This window comes from Mirounga angustirostris, unplaced genomic scaffold (genome assembly GCF_029215605.1).
Source record: "Mirounga angustirostris isolate CCGP_5_RB_7025 unplaced genomic scaffold, mMirAng1.0.hap1 SCAF_17, whole genome shotgun sequence".
NCBI lineage: Eukaryota > Metazoa > Chordata > Mammalia > Carnivora > Phocidae > Mirounga > Mirounga angustirostris.
The window spans coordinates 6,882,856-6,910,726 of NW_026991725.1; the positions used below are offsets into that span (position 1 = coordinate 6,882,856).

General features: G+C 42.1%; 1 protein-coding gene across 3 annotated transcripts; it reads left to right on the forward strand.

Moving 5' to 3' along the window:
* PSMD11 (proteasome 26S subunit, non-ATPase 11) lies at positions 1-27,871 on the forward strand. 3 transcript variants are annotated; one of them, XM_045889405.3, is made up of 14 exons: positions 1-161; positions 2,475-2,576; positions 8,076-8,200; positions 13,797-13,868; positions 14,245-14,302; positions 16,515-16,709; positions 21,246-21,390; positions 22,207-22,267; positions 24,215-24,277; positions 26,118-26,243; positions 26,722-26,757; positions 27,015-27,066; positions 27,340-27,482; positions 27,600-27,871. In XM_045889405.3, the coding sequence occupies exons 1-13, from the start codon at positions 71-73 to the stop codon at positions 27,480-27,482; spliced, it is 1,269 nt and encodes a 422-aa protein (XP_045745361.1). In that variant the 5' UTR covers positions 1-70; the 3' UTR covers positions 27,600-27,871. The 3 variants fall into 3 exon arrangements, with proteins under 3 accessions (XP_045745361.1, XP_064438234.1, XP_045745362.1); XM_064582164.1 differs by lacking the exon at positions 26,722-26,757; XM_045889406.3 differs by lacking the exon at positions 16,515-16,709.

Here is a 27,871-nt window from a genome sequence, read left to right on the forward strand (position 1 = left end):
AGGGCGGGCTTTCCGGGAGTGTGTTTCCGGCGTCGGCGGCCGCGGCCGGGGACGGTGTGAAAGCGGTAAGATGGCGGCGGCGGCGGTGGTGGAGTTCCAGAGAGCCCAGTCTCTACTCAGCACCGACCGGGAGGCCTCCATCGATATTCTCCACTCCATCGGTAAAGGTCGCCGCGCCCCCTCTCTGACCCTGCCGGCTCAGCTCGGCCTGTGTGGGCCGGCGGTGGCGGAGCGGGGCCGGGCTAGCCGGCTCTGGTGCTGCTGACTCACTGTGTGTGAGGGGGGCCGGGCCGGGGGCACAGGCCGCTCGCAGCTCCCTGGAGCCCCCTGGGTCCCACCCGGGTGGGGAGCTTCGAGGCAGCCCTGGCGTCCACTTGCCGGCTGCTGACTCACGGTGGGCTCAGCGTGGAGTGAGAGGGTGGGCCGAGCCGGGGCCCCCACCACTTCCCAGCCTTGCTCCGGCTCTGGCCCGTGCGGGCTGGCCCGGGACCGCGAGCAGTGCCGGCCGGCGGGCTTGTCGCGAACAGGACTGAGAGCCTCGAGTTGAAAGGCCTTGGAGAAACTCGCTGTAGACAGCGTTTCCCGCCGTTGTTATCAGTACAGCCCGCTCCGGGTGGCAGAGCGAGCGCTCGCTTTTCTCTTGGAGTTTTCTTCCTCGGGACGCTGGGAACTGCTACCTCTCTCCAGCCTCACAGCGGAAGGCTCCACTAAAGGGAGATCGCTTTCTGAATGTGGGAAATACCGAGGGGACACACACCACAGATTGACATTTGGTTTGAAGAGGTGCCCGAGACGTTCCTTTGCCCCCTTGTTGGGTGTAAGAGCGAGAAGGGACCGCCCGGCTAGAGGAGGTGACCAGTCGTCCTAGTCTCCCCTGTAGAGGTGGGAAGTGAGTTCGGGGAGTTAGTTGTCAACCGCGGAGTTCAGGGAACTGGTCCGCCGCAGATTGCCAGAGAAAATTAAAGTCAATTTGTAGTAGATTGCCTTACATCTTGCACACAAAAGGAAAACTGAAACGGGAGCTCCAGCCAGTCGCTTCTGAGAAGTTTCTACCGGAATTCAGGTGTGAATAGAAATAAATTTGCGATGACAGAGAAGGCTTTTAATGTTCAAGTCGTAAAGGGTTCAGTTAGGGCATGGGATAGCTCTTGCTGCACATGTAGTAATGTGATCTTTTTAACGTAGTTTGAGAAGATTCAGATTGGATCAACAAGTAGCGTAAGAATGCACGTGTATGTGGGACCTCCAGGATGTTGGCTTTTAGGTTGACTTCTAGTCTGTTGAATTTTGGTATCCCTGAGTTGCATGGAGAAAAGACAAGGACAAGATCTTGATGTCTTTATCTTTGGGGGTACTGGAGAAGGAGAGGAGGTGGGGGTTAAGATGCATCTGTGGATGGATGATTTTGGTAAATGAAAGGTTTTAATTTTGAAGTTCTGATCTTGAATTAAGTCAGTTAAAATTATAGAACCAGCGTCATTTCAATCACATATATATTTTTATTCTGTGAGTACACACTAATGTGAGAAGCATGGATTTTATTTTGTTTTTTTGTGCTAAGTGCCTACTATTTTGTCTTTTATAAAGGGAAATTATGGTAAGCATTATAGTTGGAGTATTTTGTGATTGTCCATTCTACTAGGAGAGAGTTCCCTGAAAGCTTCCCTCTTCAAGCTTGAGTCATGATGGGTACAGTCTTACTTTTTCCAGACTCCATCATGGAGTATCTAATCTTGGTTTTTGTCAAGTCATGACGCTTTGTAAGAGAAGTGATAACTAGTGATGATCACTAAAATTATCACCACAAACTCAGAGAGGTTATTCAGTGTTTGAGTGGTAAAATAGTTTTTAACAGTTGAAAGTGGGACAGATAGCACAAAGTTATTTTAACAGGTCCTGAATCCATTATAAAGCCGCAGTCCCTCCTAAGGATCACACTGGAGCTTTGATTGGGTTGTTTTTCCTGAATGGCTTTGTAGAACTGCTTATCCCTAGCACACCCATTAGTGAGGCTTTCCACAGACTAAAGTTTATTGAAAGACTCTTGACTTTTTTTAGTCATTAGTAAATAATGGTCTTTTGATTTTAGTTTGTGGCAGGTAAACGTATAGGCATGTTTAATATTTTCAATAACAGAGTGCCTAACGGGCTTAGCACCACAAGTATGAAGCACTTGTTTGGATTTTTGCTTTAACCAAGTGACTGCAACAGAAATCTCATTGTATGTGGGTAAGGGGAATTCTGATTCATAGAATGAAAAGGCACATTTAAAATCAGAGAGGAATCTATTTTTATGATTTATATGGGACATATCTTACATGATGATTTCACTTTTAAGAATTTTTTTTTTTTTAAAGCTCTCTAGAATTTGTCTTTTGGTAACTGAGTTTGTAATTGGTCTTGTGAGGGTGAAATTTCCCTCAGTCTTCATTTTTTGTCAGAATTTTAAGAAGGTTTGCATTTTCCTCTCCCAGTGAAGCGTGACATTCAGGAGAATGATGAGGAGGCAGTGCAGGTCAAAGAGCAGAGTATCCTGGAACTGGGGTCTCTCTTGGCGAAGACTGGACAAGCTGCAGGTAAGTGCTGCAAATGGGTTGCTTTCTCTTTTACCTGAAATGCTGGGTGAGGTTTCATTTCTCTTGGAGTACAGGAACATAGGAATGCATCCACACAGTTTATTGGTGGTATATTTCCATTTTATCGTCAACTTGTTGAGCTTCAGTTTTTTAGCAGGAAGGTAGGTGGACCTTTAAATTCAGTTCTTTCATGGAACAGTTTTGTTCTGCAGGTGCGGGAAAATCCTATTCCTTTTGGGATATAGTGATCTGTGATTTGTTTCTGGTTTGAATTTTCACTGTGTTCCCTTACATAGGGGCAGCAGCACCAGTAGCAGCTGTCTTTAGGGATTTCAGCTCTGATATATTTAAGATGGACAGCAGCTTAGGCCCCTGACTTGAAAGTGACTAGGGATTCTGCATCCAAGTCAGTGAGTAGCTGTCCTTTTTTCCTGATGGAGAGTGAGACATTAAATGGAAAGAGCCTTCCCGAGATTTCTCCATTGTTACCTGGGACTTTGTGCATGTTATTACCCATACATTCTATTTGTAATTGAACCATTGAGTTTCTAGGCTTGAGATACTCTGATGACGGTGTCCTCGGAATAAGAATCACTGGAATAAGAGACCAGGAAGGGCCTTTGACCAGTAAAGTGGTAATAGTATTTAGAGACAGGGTTTCTTAAGCTTAAAATGGATGATTTTTGTCAACTTTTTTTTTTAAAGATTTTATTTTTATTATTTATTTGAGAGAGAGAATGAGAGACAGAGAGCATGAGCGGGAGGAGGGTCAGAGGGAGCAGCAGACTCCCTGCCGAGCAGGGAGCCCGATGCGGGACTCGATCTCGGGACTCCAGGATCATGACCTGAGCTGAAGGCAGTCGCTTAACCAACTGAGCCACCCAGGCGCCCCTGATTTTTTGTCAACTTTAAAGTGAATTTAGATCTTATCTAATTTAGAATGGATTAAGCTCTGGTAAGGGACTTTATGAATTACTTTACCCAAAATAATATTGTTATCCAAGAGGTGTAAGTTAGCAAAACTTCTTGAACTTGAGAACTAAGATCTTTTGCAACTTAAAGATGACTAACATTGATTATTAGGCTCAGTCAATAAAAAGTTGAGTAAAGGTATATGCAGTTGGAGGATGTGTTTATATGGCTTTTGTATCTTACTTAAAATATCATTTAAAGATATTTATAGTAAGACAGTTTTTAAATGCTGTCAACAAGTTACTCTTTTTTTTTTTTTTTAAGCACAGAAATGATTTCGTTTATTGCGTCCTCAAAACAACTCGATAAGGTGGATACTATTGTTCATTTTACACCTGAGGAAACTGAGCACAGAAGAGTTAAATGACTTATCCAAGGTCACTCACTCATCTAGTATGTGGAAGAGTCAGGATTTGAACCAATTAGTCCCACTTCAGAGCTTGAGGCCTTATGGTGTAATGGTTCATGCTTTCCATAGTTAATCACTTATGGGTTATCAGTGGTTAGTGCTGGGATTTTTCACTTTATTTATTTTTTTAAGTTTATTTATTTATTTTTTTTAGTAATCTCTACACGCAACGTGGGGCTTGAACTCAACCCCCAGGTCAAGAGTCACATGCTTTTCTGACTGAGCCAGCCATGCATCCCTGTTTTTTTCATTTTAGACTGACTTCCCTCCTGTTTAACATATTTATGGATTCCTTTTGCCTGTCAGTTAATGTGAGCTTGGGGTTGCATAATAGTTTTGTAATTAGTCCACACAAAATATAATTAATAAGGTAATTTTCCTGAAAGAATTAAAAAGTCAGGTAAAGTGATTTAAGATTTTTCTGTTGTTGAAATTTCCAAATATCTGTTTTCCTCCAGTAGCATGGACAATTACAAATAGCATGTAGTACAGTCAGCGCTTCAAAAATTTATGCAAAAGTGTTAACTGTTTTGCTTGAAATTCGTATTTTATGCTTTGTTCTCTCCTTATTCCTTGCCCCTCCCCTTTTTGTGATTCAGTACCTGAGAAGTTGAGAAGTGTATAGCTAAACCTATTGCAATTTAACAGGTGAATCATAAGGACTTTCAGAAACTTTTCCAGGTCATTTGTCATTGTTTTCTAAGAAAGAGTTTGATGAGTATAGGTATATACAATAGAAACTCTAAGGAGGTCTTGGGGCCTCCATTCATGTACCTAACTTTGCTCTTCATAATTGATAGGTTTATGTTCTTTCCTTTGATTTTTGGTTCCCTGAGAAACCAAATAGGTTTAGTCCATTAATCTTTAATTTTGTTTTATTATGCACTTAATATACAGTTAGCACTGTGCTAAGTACTCCATTCAAAAAATTTAAGATAAGGTCTCTGACCTGTAGCATTCATTTGGGAATTAGTGAATAAGGCAAGGTTTGATGCATAATAGTGGTTGAAAGTGGTGCTGAGCATCATCAGACGTGATGGCTAGGCTCAGGATCTGCAGATTTCATAGCTTGAGATTCTGAAAGGATTATTTTGAGCTCTCTGACCTTCTAAAAAGGAAGTTTGGGTCATATAATTGTAAATAATCTCAATAGGAAGTAGTATGATTCTTTGGGAATTAAAAAATTAATTTGTTATGTATGAGAATGGAAAGAAACAGAGACTATAACCGAGAATGAATAGCAACAATAGACTGAAATGAAAAGTGAACTGAATCTTTGGCAACTAAGAGGTCATTTGTTTTTCTGTTGGGGTAAGAAGAATAACACTATCAGTGCTTGGAGCAAATACTGTAATGCTAGCAGGTGCTAGAGCAAAAGGCAGGCTGCTTAGTTCATGTTTCACTTCAGCCTTTTCCAGGAAGGAAAATAATTTTCAAAAAGAAAAAGAATAAAGCATCAGAAAGAGAATTAAAGCCAAGGTAGGTGAGAGAAGAGAGAGCAGATAGGCTCTTTAAGTTCAAGTCTCTAGGCTCTGACAGTTTCTGTCTTTTAATATCAGAAGCATAGTTCTAGCAGATGTATTTATAGAGCCACTATTATTATTCTGAGAAAAGTCATGGAGGATGGAGAAGTATTAAGGAAACAGGATGGGCAAATATTGTTTCATTTTGCGTGAAGATAACGAGAAGAATTTCTAGACACTTTAAACTGGTAATCACTAATACTGGGACAGATTATTTGGTAAGTAGGTTTTAATCACTTAAGACCGTGGGTTTATTAAGAAAAGATTATTTCAAACTCACCTTCATTCTCTTTGGTTAGCCTTATCAGACCAGTAGATGTGCAGGGCTCCACAGACAGTGGCTTGCCAGCTGTTTTTGTAAATAAAGTTTTGTTGGATCCCAGCCACACCCGTTTATTCACATATTGTCTATGATTGCTTTTGCACTGCAGTGGCTGAGTTGAGTTTGTGCCAATGAGACCACATTGCCCAAAAAGCTGAAAATATTTACTATCTGGCCCTTCACAGAAAAAGTTTACCAACTTCTGGGTTAGAGGAATGATACAGACTACATATCTGATGTAAGCAAGGCCTTTGAACATTTGCCATAATATTAATGAGAGGTCCAGGGTATGAAGATCATTGGTCAACTAGAGGGAAGTCTCTAGCATCGGTCAGCATCTGGCATTATGGCTAAAGCCTTTTCAGAAGACCTGCTTATTTTTTGTAGATGACTCAGTACAGTAGAGGACAGAATTAAGATTCAGAGTTATTGCCAAAGCCAGCAAGATTAAATTCAGTGTGGTAAGTACAAAGTTATATACTTAAAAGTATTTATCAAAACAGAGGAAGATGAGGAATTACCTGTCAAAAAAGACCTTAATGGAGCAGTCTAAACAAAAGTGCTATTAAGAAAAAGGAAGTAGACTATCTTGTGTTACCTGTGGGGCCAGATCAAGAGAATTAGGCCATGACTCTACTGGTCAGACCTTACCTGGAGAATTATTTTCAGTTTTGGGTACTACAAGTGGTATGTTTGCAAACTAGAGTTTATTCAATGACAAGGAATCTAGAAACCAGAACATTGGAGGAACAGTTAAAACAGCTAAAGATGTTTAGCTTGGAGAAAGGGAAAGTTAGGGAGATATAAATGGTAGTTATCTTCAGAAATTTGAAGCCATGTGGAAGGAGGGAAAGACTTGGGTCTTAGAAAAGAACAATTCAGTTTGACTAACATTCAAATAGTCAGCTTTCTGAACATTTCTGTCATTAGAGATTGTTCAGAATTGTTCTAGCATAGTAGGAAATACTGTGGGAGAATGGACATTGTACTAAACTACTTTTAAAAAGATATGGTTGTATAATTAAAATTTGTACAAATGTAAAAGGAATTTGAGAGGGAAACATCAGTGCAGCCTGGAGTTGGCTTGGAAGACATAATAGGACTTTAGCTGGACCTAAAAGGATATCTGAGGTTTACATAGATCAAGAAGATGAGGGAGAAATTCTACATGGGAATGCAGCAGGAGTGAGGCATGAAAGAACACGCATGTCTAGTCTATGCAGGGGTGAATGGAGTGGCAGAATGGGGAAAATCTTAGTGGAATCAAAGGTCAGTACTGGGGAATGAAGGAAAAAATGAACTTTTCCACTGTATAAAGTTCTTTTCGTACCTGACACAGTCCCATGCATCCTGTGACTATTCAGGCAGATGAGGATTTCAGGACCCTGAATTAGCATTCTCAGGAGGGTGAGGTTTGCTTGCCCTGAATTAGAATCCTCAGGAGGGTGAGTCCACAATTGGAGAATATTAAAGAGGTGGTGGCACTAAAGTAATTGTAACCTACATTCCAAAAGTACTTCCATAGTTATCGAGTTGAAATATTCTCTAATTTCTACTCTTGTTTCTAAAGATGCTCCCTTAAAATGACTGTGCCACCTTCTTTTCCTCTATAAGGGGAGAAAAACTTCTGTGGTGGACACCTTTTTTGGTCATAGTTTAAGACTTAGCCTTTACCAGTAAATGAAGAATTTTAAGTATATGTTTAAGGGGAAAACACCCTAAGTTTTCTGTGAAAAGTTTAGTCAGTGCCAGGGAAGTGATATTGCTAAAAGCCTAAATTGGGGAGAACTTTGGGAGGGGAGTCTGTTTTAAGGGGGAGCTGCCAGGGTAGACTTGGAAATTCAGCAACAAAACACCCCTCCCATAACCTCATCAGATTTGCCAGTTGTGAGGAAGTGATTTTTACCTCAGGTGTCAGAGGCACAGCTTATTTCATGTTCTAGAAAACTGCGCTCTGAGACCATGAGCACTTGGCTGTTTATCTGTCATTAAGATGGGTAAATGAGGCTGAGAGACGTGAGGTTTTCCCAGGGCCCTCATAGTAATCCAGTAGCTGAGTGTGGAATAGAATACAAATTTGGTATATGTTGTTCACTCATTTTTGCTACTCTGTTACCTGCTAAGAATGCTTTAAATTCCTACTATGTATCATATAGTAGACTGATTGCAGTGACATAAAGATGGATTTCATGATCTTGGATCATTATTTTAGTGGGTATTTTGTCTCTAATATTGATGTTTACTTTTTCTTTTCTGAATTGCCTTCCACACAGAGCTTGGAGGACTCCTGAAGTATGTGCGACCTTTCTTGAATTCCATCAGCAAGGCTAAAGCAGCTCGTCTGGTCCGATCTCTTCTTGATCTGTTTCTTGATATGGAAGCAGCTACAGGGCAGGAGGTAAGCTACTTTAATGGCAGAAGGTAGACAATATGGACAAAAAATCTGTTTCAGTGAAAGCAATGCCTGCGTGCACTGTGGTACTAATGTGGAAGGGACAGCTGAGCTGGGAGGACAGCTCAGGACTTATCATGTCAGTTTCTCTTTGTTACAGGGCATTTGATACTTTGGGTCTGTTCCATGCTTTGCTTTGTAAGTGGAGATTGTCAGTGGTCCCTGGAATCCTCATTACATCAGGGTCACAAACTGATTCTTGTCTTTGAGGTATTGTATTGCCACACCTTTGTAATGTTTTCTGTGTCTGTGGTACCTTTTATTCTGTGTCACAGAGCTCCTTGTGAGCACTAAATAAGTCTTGTGGCATCACTTCTTGGCGTGTTTTGTACTGCATATATGCCTTTATGGAGGGGTGAGCATCCATCTGTTTGTGTCTCATGTGTGCAGAAGTGACTCTGGTGTACCTGTACATGTGTCCTCTACAAGTTCAGACCAGACCCTGAACCATGCTGAAGAGTGCCTCTTTGGAATCAGTGAGCCTCTTCTGAACTTTCAAAGATAGCTGTATTTTCTACAGTTCAGGAGGAGACACTACCAAAGTTAAAACTTATTCTGTAAAAAGCAGCAGATTCAAGCAGGATAAATTGTGGTTACTTGAATCTGTTTGTAGGAAAAATATAGTTGTATTTCCTATAGATACATTGCTTAGTATTCGCTGAGTGCCCACTGTATGCTAAACACTGTTACATATACTGGGGATACATTTGTAAAAACACAGTCACTGTTCTCATGGGGATTATATTTTAATGAAGGCAGGCAATCAATAAATATATAAAATGTCAGGTAATATAAGGACAGGGGTAGGAAGCTGGCTGGTTATATGTCTGATTGTTTGCTCTAGCCTCTGTGGGTGTAAGTAAAAGGTATGAAAGGGCACAGTAGCATTCTAAGTAAATAATGAGAAATTTCAGAAATCTAGGACATGGATCCCACTTTGAAATCAGGTCTTTTGTAAAAATCTGCTTTCTTGCCTTAATCATTCTTTGAGGCCTAGTTTAAACACCATAAACTCACTTCATTTGTAGAAAATTCATTTGTAGAAGAACTTTTCAAATTTGTGGCAGAACTATGTTTCATGATGGTAGATCAAAAATAGTTAATATTTAGATGGCTGTCTTTTGAACCAAAGCATTAGAATTATTTTTATGAATAATTTAGAAGAAAAGGTGATTTTAATGGGGTGTTAGTCTTATCTAACTTTTTTTTTTAAAATTGTACTTTGTTCTCATGAAGAAGGACCACCATCTTTTCTTTGAAATGGGGTGCCTTATAATGGGCTGACCAAAAATGTTACTTTGAAACAGACTGACATGTGTTACTTGGAACTTTCTAGGCAGAAAGAATTAATTATCAAAGCTGCTCCTTTGCACACCGAAGTCTCCGGAATTTTTCCCTTCCCATAGCGTAGAGTTAACTCTGGATGGAACTGCATTTGTGTAACGAGCAGTTCTCCTACTCCTTTGTGGAGGTCCATTAAATCATAATTCAGCACTCTCCTGTAATTGGCTAGTGGGATTTATTGGCCTTTATCATGTGGCTCCGTGTCTGGTTAGGCTATCCCATCTGCTTTACTTTTCTTCATATTTATTTTCCTTTTTAACATCTGTTTCCTCCTTAGAATGGAAGTTCCATGAGGATAGTTACTTTGTCCTGTCCAGTGCTGTATCCTTGGCACTTAGAGTAGTTTGGCCCAGAGGACCTACAGAACTCATATTTGTTGGAGGAATGTATGGATAATGCCTTCCCCGTGGTCGGTGCTTAGGAGATACTTTTTTGAATTAAGACATAAATTTATTGAATTGAGATATAAGCGTAAGTGTTGTTACTACATTTCTCTAGGTGACTCAGGATCTCTGACTTGGAGAAATTGGAGCTATGTATTCATCTTGGAACATTCTAGGTTCTTTTATTTGAGTGATGGAAAAGGATAGGGGAGCAAGTTGTAGGTCACTATCATGGTGGTATTGTGGCCTGAGGCAAAAGAAGAAGTTTGTAAACGTTGTTAAGAGATCTAGGAGTTTTGTGTTGCGGAGTTTGGTACCCAAGAGGATGGAGGAGGGGATTTTCCTTGCCTTTTTCTGTTTGGGAACTAACCATAGGTCAGATAGATTTACAGAACAGTTTTCTAGCTTGCTGTATTCCAAAAGGTGGTAGGAATCAGGTTAGGATTGAGTGAATTGCAGCACTAAGGTTTAGCGCCTAGAAAGTGAGGATGTAGGTGGAGGTAAGGGAGAGTGACGATGGGGTGGTTGGCAGGGGTGGGAGGGGGTAGAGAATTGGGGTGAGGAGGGGACTGTGCCAGACCCTTGCCAAATTGGGAACTGAAATTTCAAAATTAACTTTACCTTTCTGGGATCTCTAGGTAGTTGCCCAGGGGAAGCCATTTTTGGTATAGTCTATCCAACTGAAGCCACAGTAGCACATTTTGAGAAACCTTCCATCGAATCCTGTTATTGAAAGTTATTTCCATGGAAAAAAGGAGTTTGTGCTAGAGAATTTCAGACTTGGAATAGTAGTTACTCTTCTCCCATAAGGATTTAGTTAATAAAGGCATTTAAAAAAATCGTTAAGTGTATTGATTTAAAACTTAAATGTCTGGGGTGCCTGGGTGGCTCAGTCAGTGAAGCGTCTGCCTTCAGCTCAGGTCATGATCCCAGGGTCCTGGGATCGAGCCCCACGTTGGGCTCCCTGCTTGGCGGGGAGCCTGCTTCGTCCTCTTCCTTTGCCTGCTGCTCCCCCTGCTTGTGTGCTTGTGCGCTCTTTCTTTCTTTCAAAATAAATTAAAAAAAAATCTTTAAAAAACAAAATAAACTTATATGTCTGATTTCTATCACATCAAGCTTTTGTACTCAAGTAAGGGCTTTCTCCAGAAGCAGGGGCTCCTCCTATATTCTTATCCCCTTTATTAGTCATTATCAGCATTAACAAAGCACAAAGCCTCAAAAACAAAATAGTTGTGTAGCAAGGCCAATGGCCTTTAAAATTTTTCCTTAGAATTGAGGTGCTGGCTTTACCAGTTGCAGTCCTAGATAGTGCAAATCATGTACCCTGTAATGGATTACAGATACTCAGTTCAGTTTGTAAAAAAATCCCTGCTCTAGGAGAAATGTCAGTACTGACCTGAACTAGAGCACTGGAGGTAGGGTCAAGTTCTGATCCCAGCAGCTGGTATGTGACCTTGAGTGAGTCACTTCACATCTGGACTATCAGGGAAATGGGGACAGTTGAGATGATGGAGTAGAATTCAGTGTTTCTGAACTAGAGATCTACATCCGAGTGTCCAGGCTCTATTCCAGACTACTGAGTCAGGAGCCTCGGCATCCATTTTTGTATTCTTAAAAAAGCTCCCTGGGTAAAACTGGGACGGTAAGCATTTCTTAGCGCCCCCCCAAGACACATAGGAGTAAGGACTCTTGTATTTTTGTTGTTAAACACATTCAGCAAAGTATTTTTAGTTCCATTCACGTTATGAACAGAGATCTTACTTTGAATTTGGCTTTTCAGAACATAACTCAAAACTCTGAAATTGTGGTTGGCTTGCTTTTAATTTAGTTTTTGGAGAATTTTTAGGCAGTCGGTTGAATTTAGTGCTGGAGATTAAGTAGCCACCAGGGGGCTTCAGTGAGTTATACAGGTTCGTTGAGTCTTACTGGTGAATCCTCCAAGTACCATGTAATGTCATCTGTTTATTTACTGAGCTTGAATTTAGGATCTAAAAGCAGAAGGTCTGTCAATTTGAATTATGTGCTGTTCCTTTTCCTTCCTTATAACACCTCTTAAGAGCATTTTGGATGTACATAGAGATCTGTTGTATTAGCAGTCAGTTCTCCAGAAAGTTCAGTTTCTTTTTTTTTATTATTTTTTAAAAGATTTTATTTATTTATTTGACAGAGAGAGGGACACAGTGAGGGAGGGAACACAAGCAGGGGGAGTGGGAGAGGGAGAAGCAGGCTTCCCGCGGAGCAGGGAGCCCGATGCGGGGCTCGATCCCAGGACCCTGAGATCATGACCTGAGCCGAAGGCAGACACTTAACCGACTGAGCCACCCAGGCGCCCCAAAAGTTCAGTTTCTTATCTTATGCTCTGATTAGGAATCTTAATACAAAACTTGCAGTAACAGAAGTGATAAAAGATCTGCAGTACTTAATATGTACTTTCTCAAAGCTAGTATGGCACAGCTACCTGATGGCATGTAGACCATCTAGCATAGAACACTGCTTTAAATCAGTTATTTTGCGCATTATCTTACTGCTTGGGTGGCAGGTAGAACTGGGGGTTCACAGCACTTTTATTATTTTTTTTATTCATTCATTTTTTTTTTTTTTTAAGTAGGCTCTATACCCAATGTGGGGCTCTATCTTACGACCCTGAGTTCAAGAGTCACATGTTCTACCAACTGAGCCAGCCAGGTGCCCCCAAAGCACTTTTATTTATTTATTTATTTATTATGATTTTATTTATTTATTTATTTATTTATTTATTTATTTATTTATTTATTTATTTATTTATTATGATTTTATTTATTTATTTGAGAGAGAGAGAATGAGAGACAGAGAGCACGAGAGTGAAGAGGGTCAGAGGGAGAAGCAGACCCCCTGCCGAGCAGGGAGCCCGATGCGGGACTCATCCCGGGACTCCAGGATCATGACCTGAGCCGAAGGCAGTCGCTTAACCAACTGAGCCACCCAGGCGCCCCCCAAAGCACTTTTAAATAAAGCCTTAAAGTCCTTTTAAGTGTTAGGCTAATTGTAATTTCTTTTTACTCCCTTTAATATATGCTAAGTGTATTGTACTGTGATGATGAATTGGTTAGTTGCATTTGTTAGTATCGGAAAGGGAAGAGCCAGCTGGGCCTTTTGAGTCTTCCAAGCAACTGTTAGGAACAAGGCATTTGTGCTTAGGCTGAGAATTTCTCCGCTTTATTACCAATGGGTTCATATTAACACACTTCCATTACTCTTTGTAACTATTTAGGGAGAAATTTCTGTTTTAAAGATTTCTCAGTCATTGTAGAAATCTGTATTCCAGGCTATATATATTTGGAATTTCTGGGTCCCTCCTGGGAAGGTAGACAAGGAATCTTGAAGAGGAAGCTCTTTTTCTCTCTTTTATTTTTTTTAAGATTTTATTTATTTGACAGAGAGACAGTGAGAGAGGGAACACAGAGGGAGTGGGAGAGGGAGAAGCAGGCTTCCCGCTGAGCAGGGAGCCCAGTGCGGGGCTCGATCTCAGGACCCCGGGATCATGACCTGAGCTGAAGGCAGACGGTTAACTGACTGAGCCACCCAGGTGCCCCGATGAAGCTCTTTTTCAGAAGAACACAATCTAAGCACAAAGATACTTTGTAAAAAGTCAAGTTGATTCTCCATTATGATATAACCATTACACAGTGAGATACTGTAGATCAAGGTATGTCCCCTGAGACATTAAGTAGAGCAAGATGGGTAATATATAAGGAGGGAATTAAAGCTATTCTCCAAAGCAAGGTTTGTGGGAAGAATGTGAGGACATAATATTGCATGTCCTGTCTCTGTTGCAGGTCGAGTTGTGTTTAGAGTGCATCGAATGGGCCAAATCAGAGAAACGAACTTTCTTACGCCAAGCCTTGGAGGTATGTGCCTACATTAGTGCTGCTTTCAGGTCTCTAGGCATTGGACAGGCTGTGAATATAAGTAACACCATTCTGATCAAAAGTATTTTCAGTAATTTTGTATTAGCCAGGCACCCAAAGATTATTGATAGTGATCCCACTCATGAGAATACCTGCTGTGTGGCTCAGAGAAGTAAGCAGCCGGACAGTGAGCTTAACAGTCACTGGCCATAGTAGCAGATAGTACCATGGGCTACGTCGTTGCTTAGGCTGGATTTGATGCTCTCTCCAGAACTTGTATATTCAACAGTAACAGTTCTGTGACTGTCAATCTTTGATTTCTTTCTTTGGCTTTTTTCCTTTCTTTCTATCAGTCAATGCCTTTTCTCTTTCCTAGGCAAGACTGGTGTCTTTGTACTTTGATACCAAGAGGTACCAGGAAGCATTGCATTTGGGTAAGTAAGCTGGTAGAAAGTAATAAGGCGACCTAGCTGGCTAAATAAATGTATTCTGAACCTGGCCACTCTTATTAGTTACATATTAATAATTTATGTTCTGCCTACTTCTAAGAAGGATTTAAAGTGGCTTTGCATTTACTGAATCTGTCATGGAGAAATGCCATTTGGAAGTTCTAAGTAACTTACCAGAGTTAATCTGTCAAATTTAGAAAACCAAAGGGTCAAACTGCAACTGTTTTACTATTATGTTTATTATACTTGTTTATAATTACACTTAAAATTTATTTTAAAACTCAAGAAATTAATTGGTGCAAATGTATATGGTGACTAGAGTGAGCTTACTAAAGCCTTTCCCCTGTGTGGCCTTTGAACACCCTGAAGTCTTTGCCTGCTGCTTTTTTTTTTTTTTTTTTAATTGGTAGATTTGGACTGTTTTCCCCAGATCGAACAACATGGCTTCTCATGATATTAAGGTGAAAAAATTGCCAATATTCAGTTTTTATCCTGCAAAATGGCATTTCATTTGGTTCAAACGAATAGTAGCATTAAGAAGATGTTTTTTTTTTTTTTTAAGTTTTATTTATTTAAGTAATCTGTACACCCAGTGTGAGGCTTGAATTCACGACCCCAAAATCAAGAGTCGCATGCTCTTCTGACTGGGCCAGCCAGGCGCCCCCCAAAATAAGGTTTATTGAGATGTAATTCATAGACCATAAAATTCACCCTCTTAAAAGTGTATGATCCAGTGGTTTTTAGTATATTCATAGTTGTACAGTCATCACCACAATCCGATTGCAGAACATTTCATCACCCTGGAAAGAAACCTTGTAACCATGTACCCATTAGTTATCATTCCCGTTCCCTCCCCCTGCCAGGCAACCACTAATCTACTTTCTGCCTCTATGGATGTGTCTGTTCTGGACATTTCATATAATATGTGGTCTTTGTGATTGGCATCTTTCACTTAGCATGTGTTCATGTTATCCATGTTCATGTTATCCATGTTGGAGCATGTATCACTACTTTGTTTTTATTGCCGAATATCCATTGTGTGCTTATGCCACATTTTAGCTATCTTTGTGGGGGTGAAAGTCGTATCTCATTGTGGTTTTGATTTGCATTTCCCTAGTGACTAGTGATGTTCAGCATCTTTTTATGTATTTATTGGCCATTTATATGTCTTTGGAGAAATATTTATTCAATCCTTTGCTTATTTTTTAATTGGGTTGTTTGTGTTTTTATTGTTTGTTCTGGATAAAAGTCCCTTACCAGATACATGATTTGCAATTTTTTTCTCCATTTTATGAATTACTTTTTCACTTTCTTGAGTAGTGTCCTTTGAGGCACATTTTAATTTAAAGTCCATTTATTTATTTTTAATTTAATCTTATTTTTGAGAGAGTGTGTGCATGCGCGCGAGTGGGGGGTGGAGGGGGGTGGAGAGGGAGAGAGTCTAAGCAGTCTCCATGCTCAGCGTGGAGCCCGACACATCTTGATCTCACAACCCTGATATGACCTGAGCCGAAATCCAGAGTTGGATGCTTAACTGAGCCACCCAGGCGCCCATAAGTCCCATTTATTTATTTTTTGTTGCTTATGCTTCTGGTATCATACCTAAGAAATCATTGCCTAATTCCAGATCACAAAGATTTACTACTGTGTTTCATGGGTTTAGCTCTTAGGTTCAGGTCTTTGACTTATTTTGAGTTAATTTTTATATATGATGCAAGTCTGTTTGGATTTGATTTCCTCATCTGAGATGGGAAGAAGGTGTATTTGGAGAGCATTGGCATGTCCAGAACTCTTTTCTTCCCCTACCAACCTTAGTGCCTGCCATTTCTTATATAGTCGTTGGATTCCTAGACAGGAAGAGAATGCGATCTAGTGGCTGTCTGAACTGAATAACTAGTTTCAGCGTGTTCTGGGTGGAACTTCTCATTGTATTCAAATCTTCGAAGGAAGCTTATAGGACTTTTGGCTCTAATGTTTTCATTAGTGTGCCAAAAACTTGAAAGAGATCTGTGTTTCTTTTTGGGAAGATAACATGTTAGTAAAAAAATTTAATTCTTGCAAATAGACCACTTCTCTTTGAGTTCAGGCAGGTTTCTTTATCCTAAGTGTTCTTGTGAGGGTGGGAGAGTGAGATGTTCTAGTATTAAGGTATTATGATTATGGCTAACAAAGGGGTATATATTTTTTCCTGCTCTAGGTTCTCAGCTGCTGCGGGAGTTGAAAAAGATGGATGACAAAGCCCTTTTGGTGGAAGTACAGCTTTTAGAAAGCAAAACATACCATGCCCTGAGCAACCTGCCGAAAGCCCGAGCTGCCTTAACCTCTGCTCGAACTACAGCAAATGCTATCTACTGCCCCCCTAAATTGCAGGCCACCTTGGATATGCAGTCAGGTAACACCCTAGCTACTCATGGGATGTTTTCTTAAAGCTCTTCTTATTTCACAGTGGGGAATGGGTAATTGGCTAATTCCGCTCAAACTTCTCAGAGAAACCCAATTAGAAGGGTACCTTCCCTCCTATTAACTTGTTAACTGTCTAAAATATATTAAGAACATGCTTATCTGTGGCTGGCCAGGCAACCTGTTTGTTAGAGCCAATACCCTGATAGGTTTAAAAAGCTCCCTTAACCTCCATTTGAGTCACTCATTTAGGGGGTGCTATTTCTCTCCAGGGTTAGACTAACTCAAGTCTGTTGTAACTTGGAGACCTTGGTAAAGCATATTGGACTTTTCCAAAGGGCCTCAGATCAGGGCTAAGGAAGGCCTCCTCCACTATCCTGCATTTCAGTTGAATATAGTGGATACCTTTCTGGTGGAGTGTGTGAATATTAGGCTCAGAGGTCATGGATTGGCAGTGGAATGCTTTTTCTTGTGGTCAGCAGCTTTTATTAGTCATAGTTTATCATCATTATGGAAGGAACGCTGGAATTGGAGGCAGAAAACTAGTGTAAGTCCTGGTGTTACCTTCCTGCAATCTTTTTTCCATATTTGTGTAAGAGAAAGAATGCCTGCACTATCAGCTTATCAGGTATTGTGAGTAGCAAATGGCTTATTTAGTCATTCAGAGATTAAGAGGAGGAGCTCAACAGACCACCTTTCCTAGGTTGAAATTTTGGTTCTGTCAATTTGATTCTGTCAAATTTTGGTTCGTGTGACTTGGGCAAGTTACTTAATACATCTTTAGTTCGGGCGCCTGAGTGGCTCAGATGGTTAAGCGTCTGCCTTCGGCTCAGGTCATGATCCCAGGGTCCTGGGATCGAGTCCTGCATCAGACTCCCTGCTAGACGGGGAGCCCGCTTCTCCTCTGCCTCTGCCTCTCTCTCTGTCTGACTCTCATGAATAAATAAATAAAACATTAAAAAAAAAAATCTTTCGTTCATCTGTAAAATGGTGATAATAATCATACCTCCTCATAGGATTGTGGTGAGGATTCAGTGATGATGAATGTGAAGCTCTTACCGCAGTATCTCGCTTGGACCAATATTGGCACTTTCTTTAAGCTGCTACTCTTTCATTATGCCGGTCCTTCAGGGACAAGAGGTGAATTATTTCGCAGAGGAAATAGAGGCCATGTTTACGTGAATCCTCCCCTCTTTCCTCTCCAGAATTTGTATCACAGCCCAGTTTACTCCATATTAAGAATGATTCTTTCACCTGTCTTTTTGTTCCATTCTAAGTCTTCAGTCTTTCTTCTCCACTTGTATCTTTCTCTTTGTCCTTGAACTGCCCCAGCTGCAAAAAGCACAGCCCTTTCTCCTTTTTAAATTGCTGTCTTCTTTTCTGTCAAGTTTCTGTCAACTTCTGAAAAAGTTGAAAGAGTATCCTTACTTTGGGGTCTCTTTTGACTCCTTGAAAGAAGTCAGTAACTCCCTTATAACCTCTGACTTTCAGGGGGAAGCTGACCCTATTGAACACTCCAGGCTTCTTTGACATCACTGTCTTCCTCATTCTCCTCCCTCGACTAATTGTCCTTGGTCACACTTTGCTGTTTCCTCTTCCTTCTTACTTTTAAGTGGGGGTGTTCCTCAGTGTTGATTCCTTAGTTTTTTTTCCATTCCTATTCTCTGTTTCCTATCTAAAATGCCATACTCACCCATGGCTTCAGCTGCTGCATGCCACTAGTGGTCTCCTCACCTAGATCTGCAGTAGCTTCCCTCTCTCCTAAATTGTAGATTCAGATTTCCAGCTGCATAATGGACATACATACCTAAATGCCTCGTAAGTGTCTCAGCCTCAACATGTCAAAAAGCAAAATTATTATCTAACTCCTCCCTCAATCTTCTTTTTCCTATTCAAGTTAATGGTATCATTATTGATTTAATATTGCTCAAGCTATTGTCTTTGGAGTAATTTTGACTCCTTTTTCTCCTCACCCCTCATATCCAGTCAGTTGCTAGATCAGGTGGAGTCTGTCCCCAAACCTACCCTTTCTTTTCCATCTCTACAGTCATTGCTCTAATGAAGGCCTAGGCCATTGGAGCAGTCTTCTGCTGATCTAACTGTCCTTGATCCCTTTTTCCAATCCACTTTTTTTTAACTGGCCCCAAAGTCATTTTTCTCAAACACAGATCAGATCATGTAACTCCTTTGTTTGAAATTCTCCAGTGGTTCCCCATTATCCACAGGCTACATTTTACTTTAACATGGTATGCAAAAGGAAGGCATCTTTTCCTTTTCATCAGTTACCAGATGATTTCGAGTGTTCTTGCCGTTGTGCCTTTGTGTATTTTGTCTTCTTTGCTTGGAAATTCCCCTTCTCATCTATTCCCTTGGCAAAGACTCAGGTATCCTTCCAGATCCAGTTCATGTCTCCTCTATAAACCCTCTCTAGTGCCTTCTTTTCTTTTGGACTTCCCCTCTCAAAGCTGTATTTTTTTGTACATATTGTGGTACTAATCTTGTTTCTGTTTTGGTGATCATCTTTCCTGCTATCAGACTGTGGGCTTCATGAGGGCCTTTTATTCATACTTATTTCCACTGTAGTAACTGTATCAGTGGCTGGCAGATCATAGACCTTCGTTAATATTTGTGTTGAATGAGTGACAGTCTAGTTTTTTGTTTTTGTTTTTTTTAAAATAATAAACCTCATATACTAGCCTTGATGCTTGGAGTCCTAATGTGGGCCCTATTTATTAATGTATTTGGGAAAGCAGTGTACCAGTTCTTGGGCCTTATTTTACTTTTTTTTTTTTTTAAACCAGTCTAATTGTGGGCCTGGTCTATTCTCTTCTAGCTTTGGACCAGGAGGTATGGGGAATGGGGATTTATCTCCTCTAGTTTAGCAGTGTTAATAGTTTGTTGGACAGTCTTGGGGGAGCTCAAGAGAAGGGTGGAGTTTCTCCAGCTCTCTGTAGATAAGAACAGTAGAGAACAACGGTCTGATTCCTTTAGCCTCAAAATGAGAGGCTTCTTGGGTAGAGTAAAAAGTACTAGGGTGTGATACATTTCACTCAGTAAATGGTATTAAGTCAGAAGTTCCCAGATGGTGTGGAGGCACACAGCTATGTGATGATAGGTGGGTTAAAAATGTGCTGAAACACTCTTCCCTTGGGTCATGTATAAGCACTTCCATCCTTTTACTTCAAGGTGCTGAGTACTTTCTCTTTGTACCTCGATGTGAAAAATGTTGGGAAGCACTGTGGTAAACAAGTGAGGCTGAGGTCTTTAACCTCATAAAGGTCTGAAGCAGTTAGAACCGATACACACTCTGAGGACTTAGATGCCTCCCAAGCTAGAAAGAACTAAATTTTGTGTTATCCCAGGTGATAGCATAGGTTGGCAGTCAATCAAAGTTAGCTTCATTGGGATCAACCCAACTTCTAAACAGTAGAGACTTGTTTGGGGCACCTGGGTGGCTCAATTGTTAAGCGTCTGCCTTCGGCTCAGGTCATGGTCCCAGGGTCCTGGGATCGAGCCCCGCATCGGGCTCCCTGCTCCGCGGGAAGCCTGCTTCTCCCTCTCCCACTCCCCCTGCTTGTGTTCCCTCTCTCACTGTGTCTCTCTCTGTCAAATAAATAGATAAAATCTTTAAAAAATAAATAAATAAACAAACAGTAGAGACTTGTTTAGATAAACTGTGGCATCTCAGCCTGAGTAAATACTGCTTAACCCTGTACAGTTAAATTAATTTCATGGATCTGGCATTATATGAAATCTATATATTGATTGCATCTAGGCAAAAGCACATCTGTAAATGACAACTATCTGAAGCGAGAGTATAAGAGGTTAGATTTTTTTCTCTTATGAGAGCTACTTACATACAAAAATGTCAAGCTTAGAAAAGCTATCTTAGGGGCACCTGGGTGGCTCAGTTGGTTAAGTGACTGCCTTTCGGCTCAGGTCATGATCCTGGAGTCCCGGGATCGAGTCCTGCTTTGGGCGCCCTGCTCAGCAGGGAGTCTGCTTCTCTTCCTGACCCTCCCCCCTCTCTTGTGCTCTCTCTCTCTCATTCTCTCTCAAATAAATAAATAAAATCTTAAAAAAAAAGAAAAGCTATCTTAAAGGAATGTTGTTAAAACAGGTTATGCAGGCAGTCCAGGGATGTTTGGGTCCTGACCTATGAGGGTGATGTCCTGAGGGGTAACTATGGCCTTTTCTAGGGGCTTCAAGAGATAGCAGAACCGCAGTGGTGATGAGAAGCATGGGGAAAGATGTTAGTACGTAGTTTTTAGGATCCCCTTTAAGTAGGGTCTCTAACTCCTTTGGGATTTATATTGTCAAGATGATATTGAACAGGGAGACTGAAGACCTGGGTTCTCATCCCAGCTTTACCACTAGCTGGCAGTGACTTTGGGGCAGGTCCTTTATCCTTTTCTGATGTCATCACCTAGTAGATGGGGTTGGGATAGATTTTGGAGGCTCTTTCCAGCTCTGATCTTTGATGGTTCTGTTATTTTATATGGTTTTACTCCTTTCTTCTCATGTCCAGGTATTATCCATGCAGCAGAAGAGAAGGATTGGAAAACTGCATACTCCTATTTCTATGAGGCGTTTGAGGGTTATGACTCCATCGATAGCCCAAAGGCTATCACATCCCTGAAGTACATGTTGCTGTGCAAAATCATGCTCAACACGTAGGTGCACATTAACTTGGGGATATGAGAACTCAAGTTCTTCACCTCAGTTTCTGCCATGCAGACATAGCTTGCACAGGGAGTGGGGCTGGTTAGAAGCAGCAGCTGCGCCTCTGGGGCTTGTTGACATAAGGTGGGAGGATCGAAGGAGTTCCAGAGTGTTTTTGCTTGCTAGTCTTTGAGAATTGGGGAGACAGATTAGAGAAATCTCCTTTCCAGACTCTTGGAGTGTTCTCATCATCCTGCAGTTATTCTGACCAGGGAGTTGCTGAGCACCAGAGGGTTTGGAAATAGCTTACAGTCCAGCACTGGCCAACTGGGCCAACCAGAATGGGGGGGCAGTTAAGGAAGACATTAGGGAGAGGTTTGAGAAGGGGAACAACAGCAAGTAGGACAGATCTTTTTATAAGGAATTCTGCAGAATTTATCCACATTCCTTTGGGAATAAATGTGATATTGACTAGGACCTTTTGGATCTTCGCATTACACAGGGCTTGTGTTTTAACAAGACCTGTTGTCTGGGGATTTGACTTAGATTTATCATCCTGCCTGTTGGGTCTATTACTTTTGGTACATTCATTGTGGCTTTCTTTTTAATGCTGGAGTTTTTCTACTCTTCAGGGCTGGGCTTGGGCCTAGGGTAGAGATAGCCTGGCTTCTGTGAGGTGAGGGACATAATGAGTTTAGGGGTGGGGACTCTTACCGTCGTGGGCAGGCTTCTCAGTGAAATTCTGAGAAAAAGAAATTTGTTAAACCCATACTTAGAAGCATAACGTCCTGGAGCAGGGACCAAGTATGTCTTTTTTTTTTTTCTAGCCCTGAAGATGTCCAGGCTTTGGTGAGCGGGAAGCTTGCACTTCGGTATGCGGGGAGACAGGTAGGGAATACCTTGACTGTAATTGTCATCTCTGCTCACTCTGAAGCCAGTCCATTGTCAGTCATGATGCCCCGTTGAGACCAGTGCTCTTCATGTCTCCATTCTGTATTCTCTGCGTGGCCCCCCCGCCACTCCTCCTGCCACCCCTTAAGCCCATTCCGTGTATTTTCTGTACTGTTAAATCCTTGGCCTGGAGGGTCAGTGTTTGGTGCTTTAATGGACATAGGGAGTTATAGAACTGAAGTGTAGCATTTGCACAAGTTAGGCTGCATTTAGCTTTGACCAAAAAATTTATCTATCATGAGCCTGACTTGCAAACTTAACGTGTGCAGAACATGAAGTGTTGGATTCTCCAGGAGTCTGGAGCTTGGTAAGGTCTGGTGCACATGTGCTTTATAGGGAGGTTGAAGTGCTTAGGGCAGGAACTGGGTTTTGAAGGCTCACCCGAGTGCTTCTCAGTACCTTTCCACTCATGTCCTGAGTTTTGAGTGTGGTGCAAGAGGCCTTTGATAGTCGGTAGCCCCTTTTGTGCCTGAGTAGGTATGGGTATGACCTGTGTAAAGGTGGTCTCAGATGCCTGGACTATCCCTTCTTTGTACTTTGTTTGATTATCAGTAGTAAAGTAAAAGTAATCTTTCTAGATTCCAAATGCATTTGTCTCCAAACAATAGACACATTAGCAATCTCCTGTCTTTGGAGGGATGGCCACAACAGACGGTTTCTTTCTTTTTTACAAGTGACCCTAGTTTTGGGCTCCTAGTTTTGACCACAGTAATAGTTGTTATTACTATAGTGAAGGACCTACTGCTCTATCTAGAATTAGAGTTGAGGGAAATGGGCTAAGAGAGGTCAAGTGTCCGGGACAAGGGACAAGGTCAGATAACTATTAAATGGTGGAGCCAGACTTTAAACTTGGGTTATCTGGCTTAGTTCCAGGCTTTTCTCATTATGACATTTGTTCTGTCTATGGGACAAAGGCCGAGACAGGATACATTAATGATTAGTTTTGCACCATTTCAAAGTCTGCAATATAACACACACCATCCTTATGTAGGTGCATAGGCTGGTACCAGAAGAGCTCCTTCTGGTCTTTTGTACCTTGATGACAGCTTTCAAGGAGGTGTCAGGACAGACTCTCAGAAAGATTATAGATTTGTTGCTGAGTGGAGACTTGGTAGCTTGGTGAGGTGCCTTTTACAACCAGGTTAGAAGGTGACCTCAACAACTGATTGTACCTTCCTCCCTCTGTGGCTTTTTTTTTTTTTTTTTTAAGATTTTATTTATTTGTCAGAGAACACAAGTGGGGGAGTGGCAGGCAGAGGGAGAAGCAGGCTCCTCACTGAGCAAGGAGCCTGATGTGGGACTCGATCCCAGGACCGTGGGATCATGACCTGAGCTGAAGGCAGTTGCTTAAATGACTGAGCCACCCAGGCATCCCTCTCTGTGGCATTTTAACATTGAGTGTAATATGGGTGGCTCAACCCTGATGAAAGTAGACCCTGGCTCAGGCTCTGTACCACACCTAGCGGAGTAAGACTTGATGAAGCACAGGTACGACCTGAGGCTAAGGGCAAGAAAGAGTTTGTGGGCTTTGGGGATAAGGAGTCTTGGAGGAGGGGGAAAGAGATCACAGTTCTCTGGTCATTTTTTCTTTTAGCTTGTTATCTTGGGAGAATGCTATATAAGGGCCTTTTTTCTTTTTCTTCTTTTTAACTTCCTATTTCCTAGTATTTTTAAGTCATTTCAGGTTTCAAAGGGAGATTGGTTGGGACACAGTGGTGGTGTTCTAGCTCTTCTTCCCCGGCCTCTGAAGAAGATCAGTGGTGGAGTGGGATCTTCCTTGCAGCCAGAAGTTGTGTGGACATAGCAAACTGCTTAGGACATTTATTGGGTGGGATGTGAGTGTGCAGAGTAGATCGCTGTCACTGTTTTTCTCTTTACTCTTAGACAGAAGCATTAAAATGTGTGGCGCAGGCTAGCAAGAACAGATCACTGGCAGATTTTGAAAAGGTAAGCATGGTATTGGGTTGGTAGGGAATGGGTGGAGGAGAGGGGCATTTACATACTTAAAAAAACCTTTTTATTTGTGAATAATTATAGTTTCACAAGAATTTTCGAAGATAGTACACAGTGATCCCGTGTACCATTCACCCAGTTTTCCCCAGTGGTTACGTCTTAATTACAGCACAGTATCAAAGTCTGCAAATAGTTAAGCACTTTTGTACAGTGAAACTTGTTGAGTTGTAATACCTCATTTATATATAGTACCTTTCAGTTTCAAAAAGCTCTTTCCATCCGGGGTGCCTGTGTGGCTCAGTCAGTTAAGTGTCTGACATGATCTCAGGGTCCTGGGAACAAACCCCACGTTGGGGAGTCTGCTTCTCTCTCTCCCTCTCTCTGCCCCTCCCCCTGCTCATGCTCTCTCTCTCTCTCTCTCGCTCTGCTCTCTCAAATAAATAAAATCTTAAAAAAAATTGTTCTTTCATCTTTTTTCACCTTGATTTTTCACAGCATACCCCTTCTCTGCATTTTATGGTTGAGGGAGCGGGGGCTCAATGAGGGTGCCGGAAGCCCCCCGGCTCACATGTCAGGGATCGACGCCAGCCCTGCCACTTGTTCCTCGGCTCCAGAAATGCCAACTCTGCTTCTCTGGGGGCAAAAGAGAAGTCTTAATGTGTGCAAACGGACCAAAAGACACTTCCTGAGGTTGACCTTCCAGGCTCGCTTTGCCTCCTGTGACTTTTACTCATTGTTAGCAAAGGTTGGAAATGGGAGGAAAACATGCCTGAGCAGTAGAGTGAGACTTGTATATTCTCTTCTGAGCCTCTCTTCTCTGAGTTTAATGACCAATTTAATAAAAACAAACGTAGATCTAGGAAGAAAAACTTAGTGTGGACGGAGGCTAGACCATTTGGCTCTGGCTGTCCCCGAGATTCATCATCTTCGTTGAGCTTTCTTGCCAATTTCACTTCCTTACTTGGCATGATTTGCTTGCTTCTCTTAACACCTTATAGCACATCTGACAGGCTGGATATTGAGACCATTTCTCAAAATAAATTATATACATGAATAAACAAAATAGACTAGATAATTTTATCCTAAAGTTTGGGATGTTTGATGGGACACTTCTATTAGTAGGGGTTCCTTGGGGTAAGGGCGTGGGAAACACGAGGGCTAAATAAAATTAGGTGTTTTGCTTTCTGTTAACTGCCCAACTGTATGTTGATGTGCTTGTAAAAGTCCACGAGCCAGTTGTGGGATTCAGCATTTCCCATTATTTTTTATTTCTTACTTTATAAGAGAGAGAGCGAGCAAGCTCGCAGGCACAGAGGGGGAAGGGCAGAGGGGGAGAGAGCAGGTCCATGCCCAGCCCGACATGGGGCTCGATCTCAACGACCCTGAGATCATGACCTGAGCCAAAATGAAGAGTCAGACCCTTAACTGACTGAGTCACCCACGCACCCCAAGCATTTCCCATTATTTAACCTCAGAATTCTTCCCCCCCCCCTTATTTTTCCTGGGTACCCTCTTTGCTCTGTGGGATACCTGGGGACAACTGCTTGCGTAGTGGATTTGGCTTTCAAGCTAAGCTGTTCTTGGGGCTTACATGGTTTGGGCTGTCAACGTGAGGCTTTCCAACAGAAAGATGGTGCCTAGAAAGGGCTCCATCTTTTAGTTCCTGATGTTTCTTTTCTTCTTCCTTCTGTCATAACTCTTTCATCTCAAATCCTCTAGAACTTGAGTCACCCATGTGTTTACAAGGTCCAGCAGACTACTTAGGAAGCCAGGGGTGGTGGCGTGGCTTTACATGCTTCTCTGTGCCAGTCTCTGTGACCGTCTTTCTTGGCAGGCCCTGACAGATTATCGGGCAGAGCTCCGGGATGACCCAATCATCAGTACACACTTGGCCAAGTTGTATGATAACTTACTGGAACAGAACCTGATCCGAGTCATTGAGCCTTTTTCCCGAGTTCAGGTAAGGACCCTCCTGGGGACTCTAGTTCTTCTGTGGCTAGGCATCCTCTCTAGTCCCCTCCCTTCCCACACCTGTCCAGAATAGGAACTTGCTTCCAAGACTGTGTCTGGTGGGCAAGAGGCTTGGGCTTTTCTTGACATAGAACAAGAGTTGAGGGCGAGCTGTGGGGGGTGGAGGCTGGTGAGATTGCCCCTGCTTGTCCTGAGTGCAGTCTGCTCCTTGCTTCTGTAGTCACTGTGCATGTGGTAGACGTCTGTGTTCCAGGGGTGTGGGACAGGAGTGTGTATTGTCTAGTGATGAGAGGCAGGCAGGCAGACCGACAGAGCACGAGAGGCCTGAGCCTGACCAAAGAGAGTCTGCCCCGGGGAGATGCTCGGCTGGGTTTCAGCGGACTTGGCAATCCCAGCCCCACCCTGCCCCCAGGTTAGAGGTGGAAGTAGGACTCTCAGTGTCGCTGTCTCTCTGCCTTTTTTTGTAGATTGAACACATATCTAGCCTCATCAAACTCTCCAAGGTAAGGAGTCCTGAGCTTGTCTTGGGAGCAGGGACGGGGAAAGGGCCATGTGGAGGCGGGTAACATTTCCACTCAATGGGCCTTGTTGGAAAGTCCTCAAACTTCATAGTGTGGAATGGGGACCGTGAGCTCAGAGCTTGAGTTACATTGTTGCTGTTTGGTTTACAATTCATTTGCCCTTTTATACAGAACTTTCTTGTCAGTGTGATCTTTGACTAGTGGATACCGGTCCCTTTAATCATGTGCTTTGATTTTAGGCCGACGTGGAAAGGAAATTGTCACAGATGATTCTTGACAAGAAATTTCATGGTGAGTAACAGTGGTGAAGCGGTTGACACATCACGTTCTTGTTTATCTTGAAAGGAGATGTTCCATTTGTTTCACCTGGTAGCTCCCTACGGTTGTCGCCCCTCTTATCCCTGTGATGAGAAAGCATAATAAACATGCCCAAATAGAACACAGAGATGATTTCTGGTTCTCCTCCTTTCTGGAGAAAGGGAGGCAGCTAGGGAGTGGGCTGCTTCTCAAGTGCCTTTTTGTCTAATCCCTTCTTTTACCTGGTTGCCCTTGTGTTTCCTGCAGGGATCTTGGACCAGGGGGAGGGTGTCTTGATTATTTTCGATGAACCCCCAGTAGATAAAACTTACGAAGCTGCTCTGGAAACAATTCAGAACATGAGTAAAGTAGTGGATTCCCTCTACAACAAAGCCAAGAAGCTGACATAGGTGAGTGCTGGCTCCGGGCCCTGGGCCTGGGCAGCGCCGTCTTCTGCCTTCTAGACTGAAAGCATCTGGGTGGCCTCGAAGCTTCCCTGAATGACACTGCTCTGTCTTCTCTTGCAGAGTTGGATCTGTAGCGGTCCTTTGGAGAGTGTGTGTGGCGGGAGAGTGAAACCTTTGGGGAAAATGCTAGGAGATTTTTTTCTTTTTGTTCTACTTTTCGCTCGGAAAGTTTTTAAATCCTCATTTGGTGCATCTGTATTCCAGCCAATAGGTGTGCCAGTTTTCATGTAATCTTTACTGGCCCAACTTGGGAGTGGGGAAATTGCTTAAAAAAAAAAGAAAAAGAAAAAAAAAAAAGGTTATTCTAAATAAAAGGAAAAAGGCTTACACTA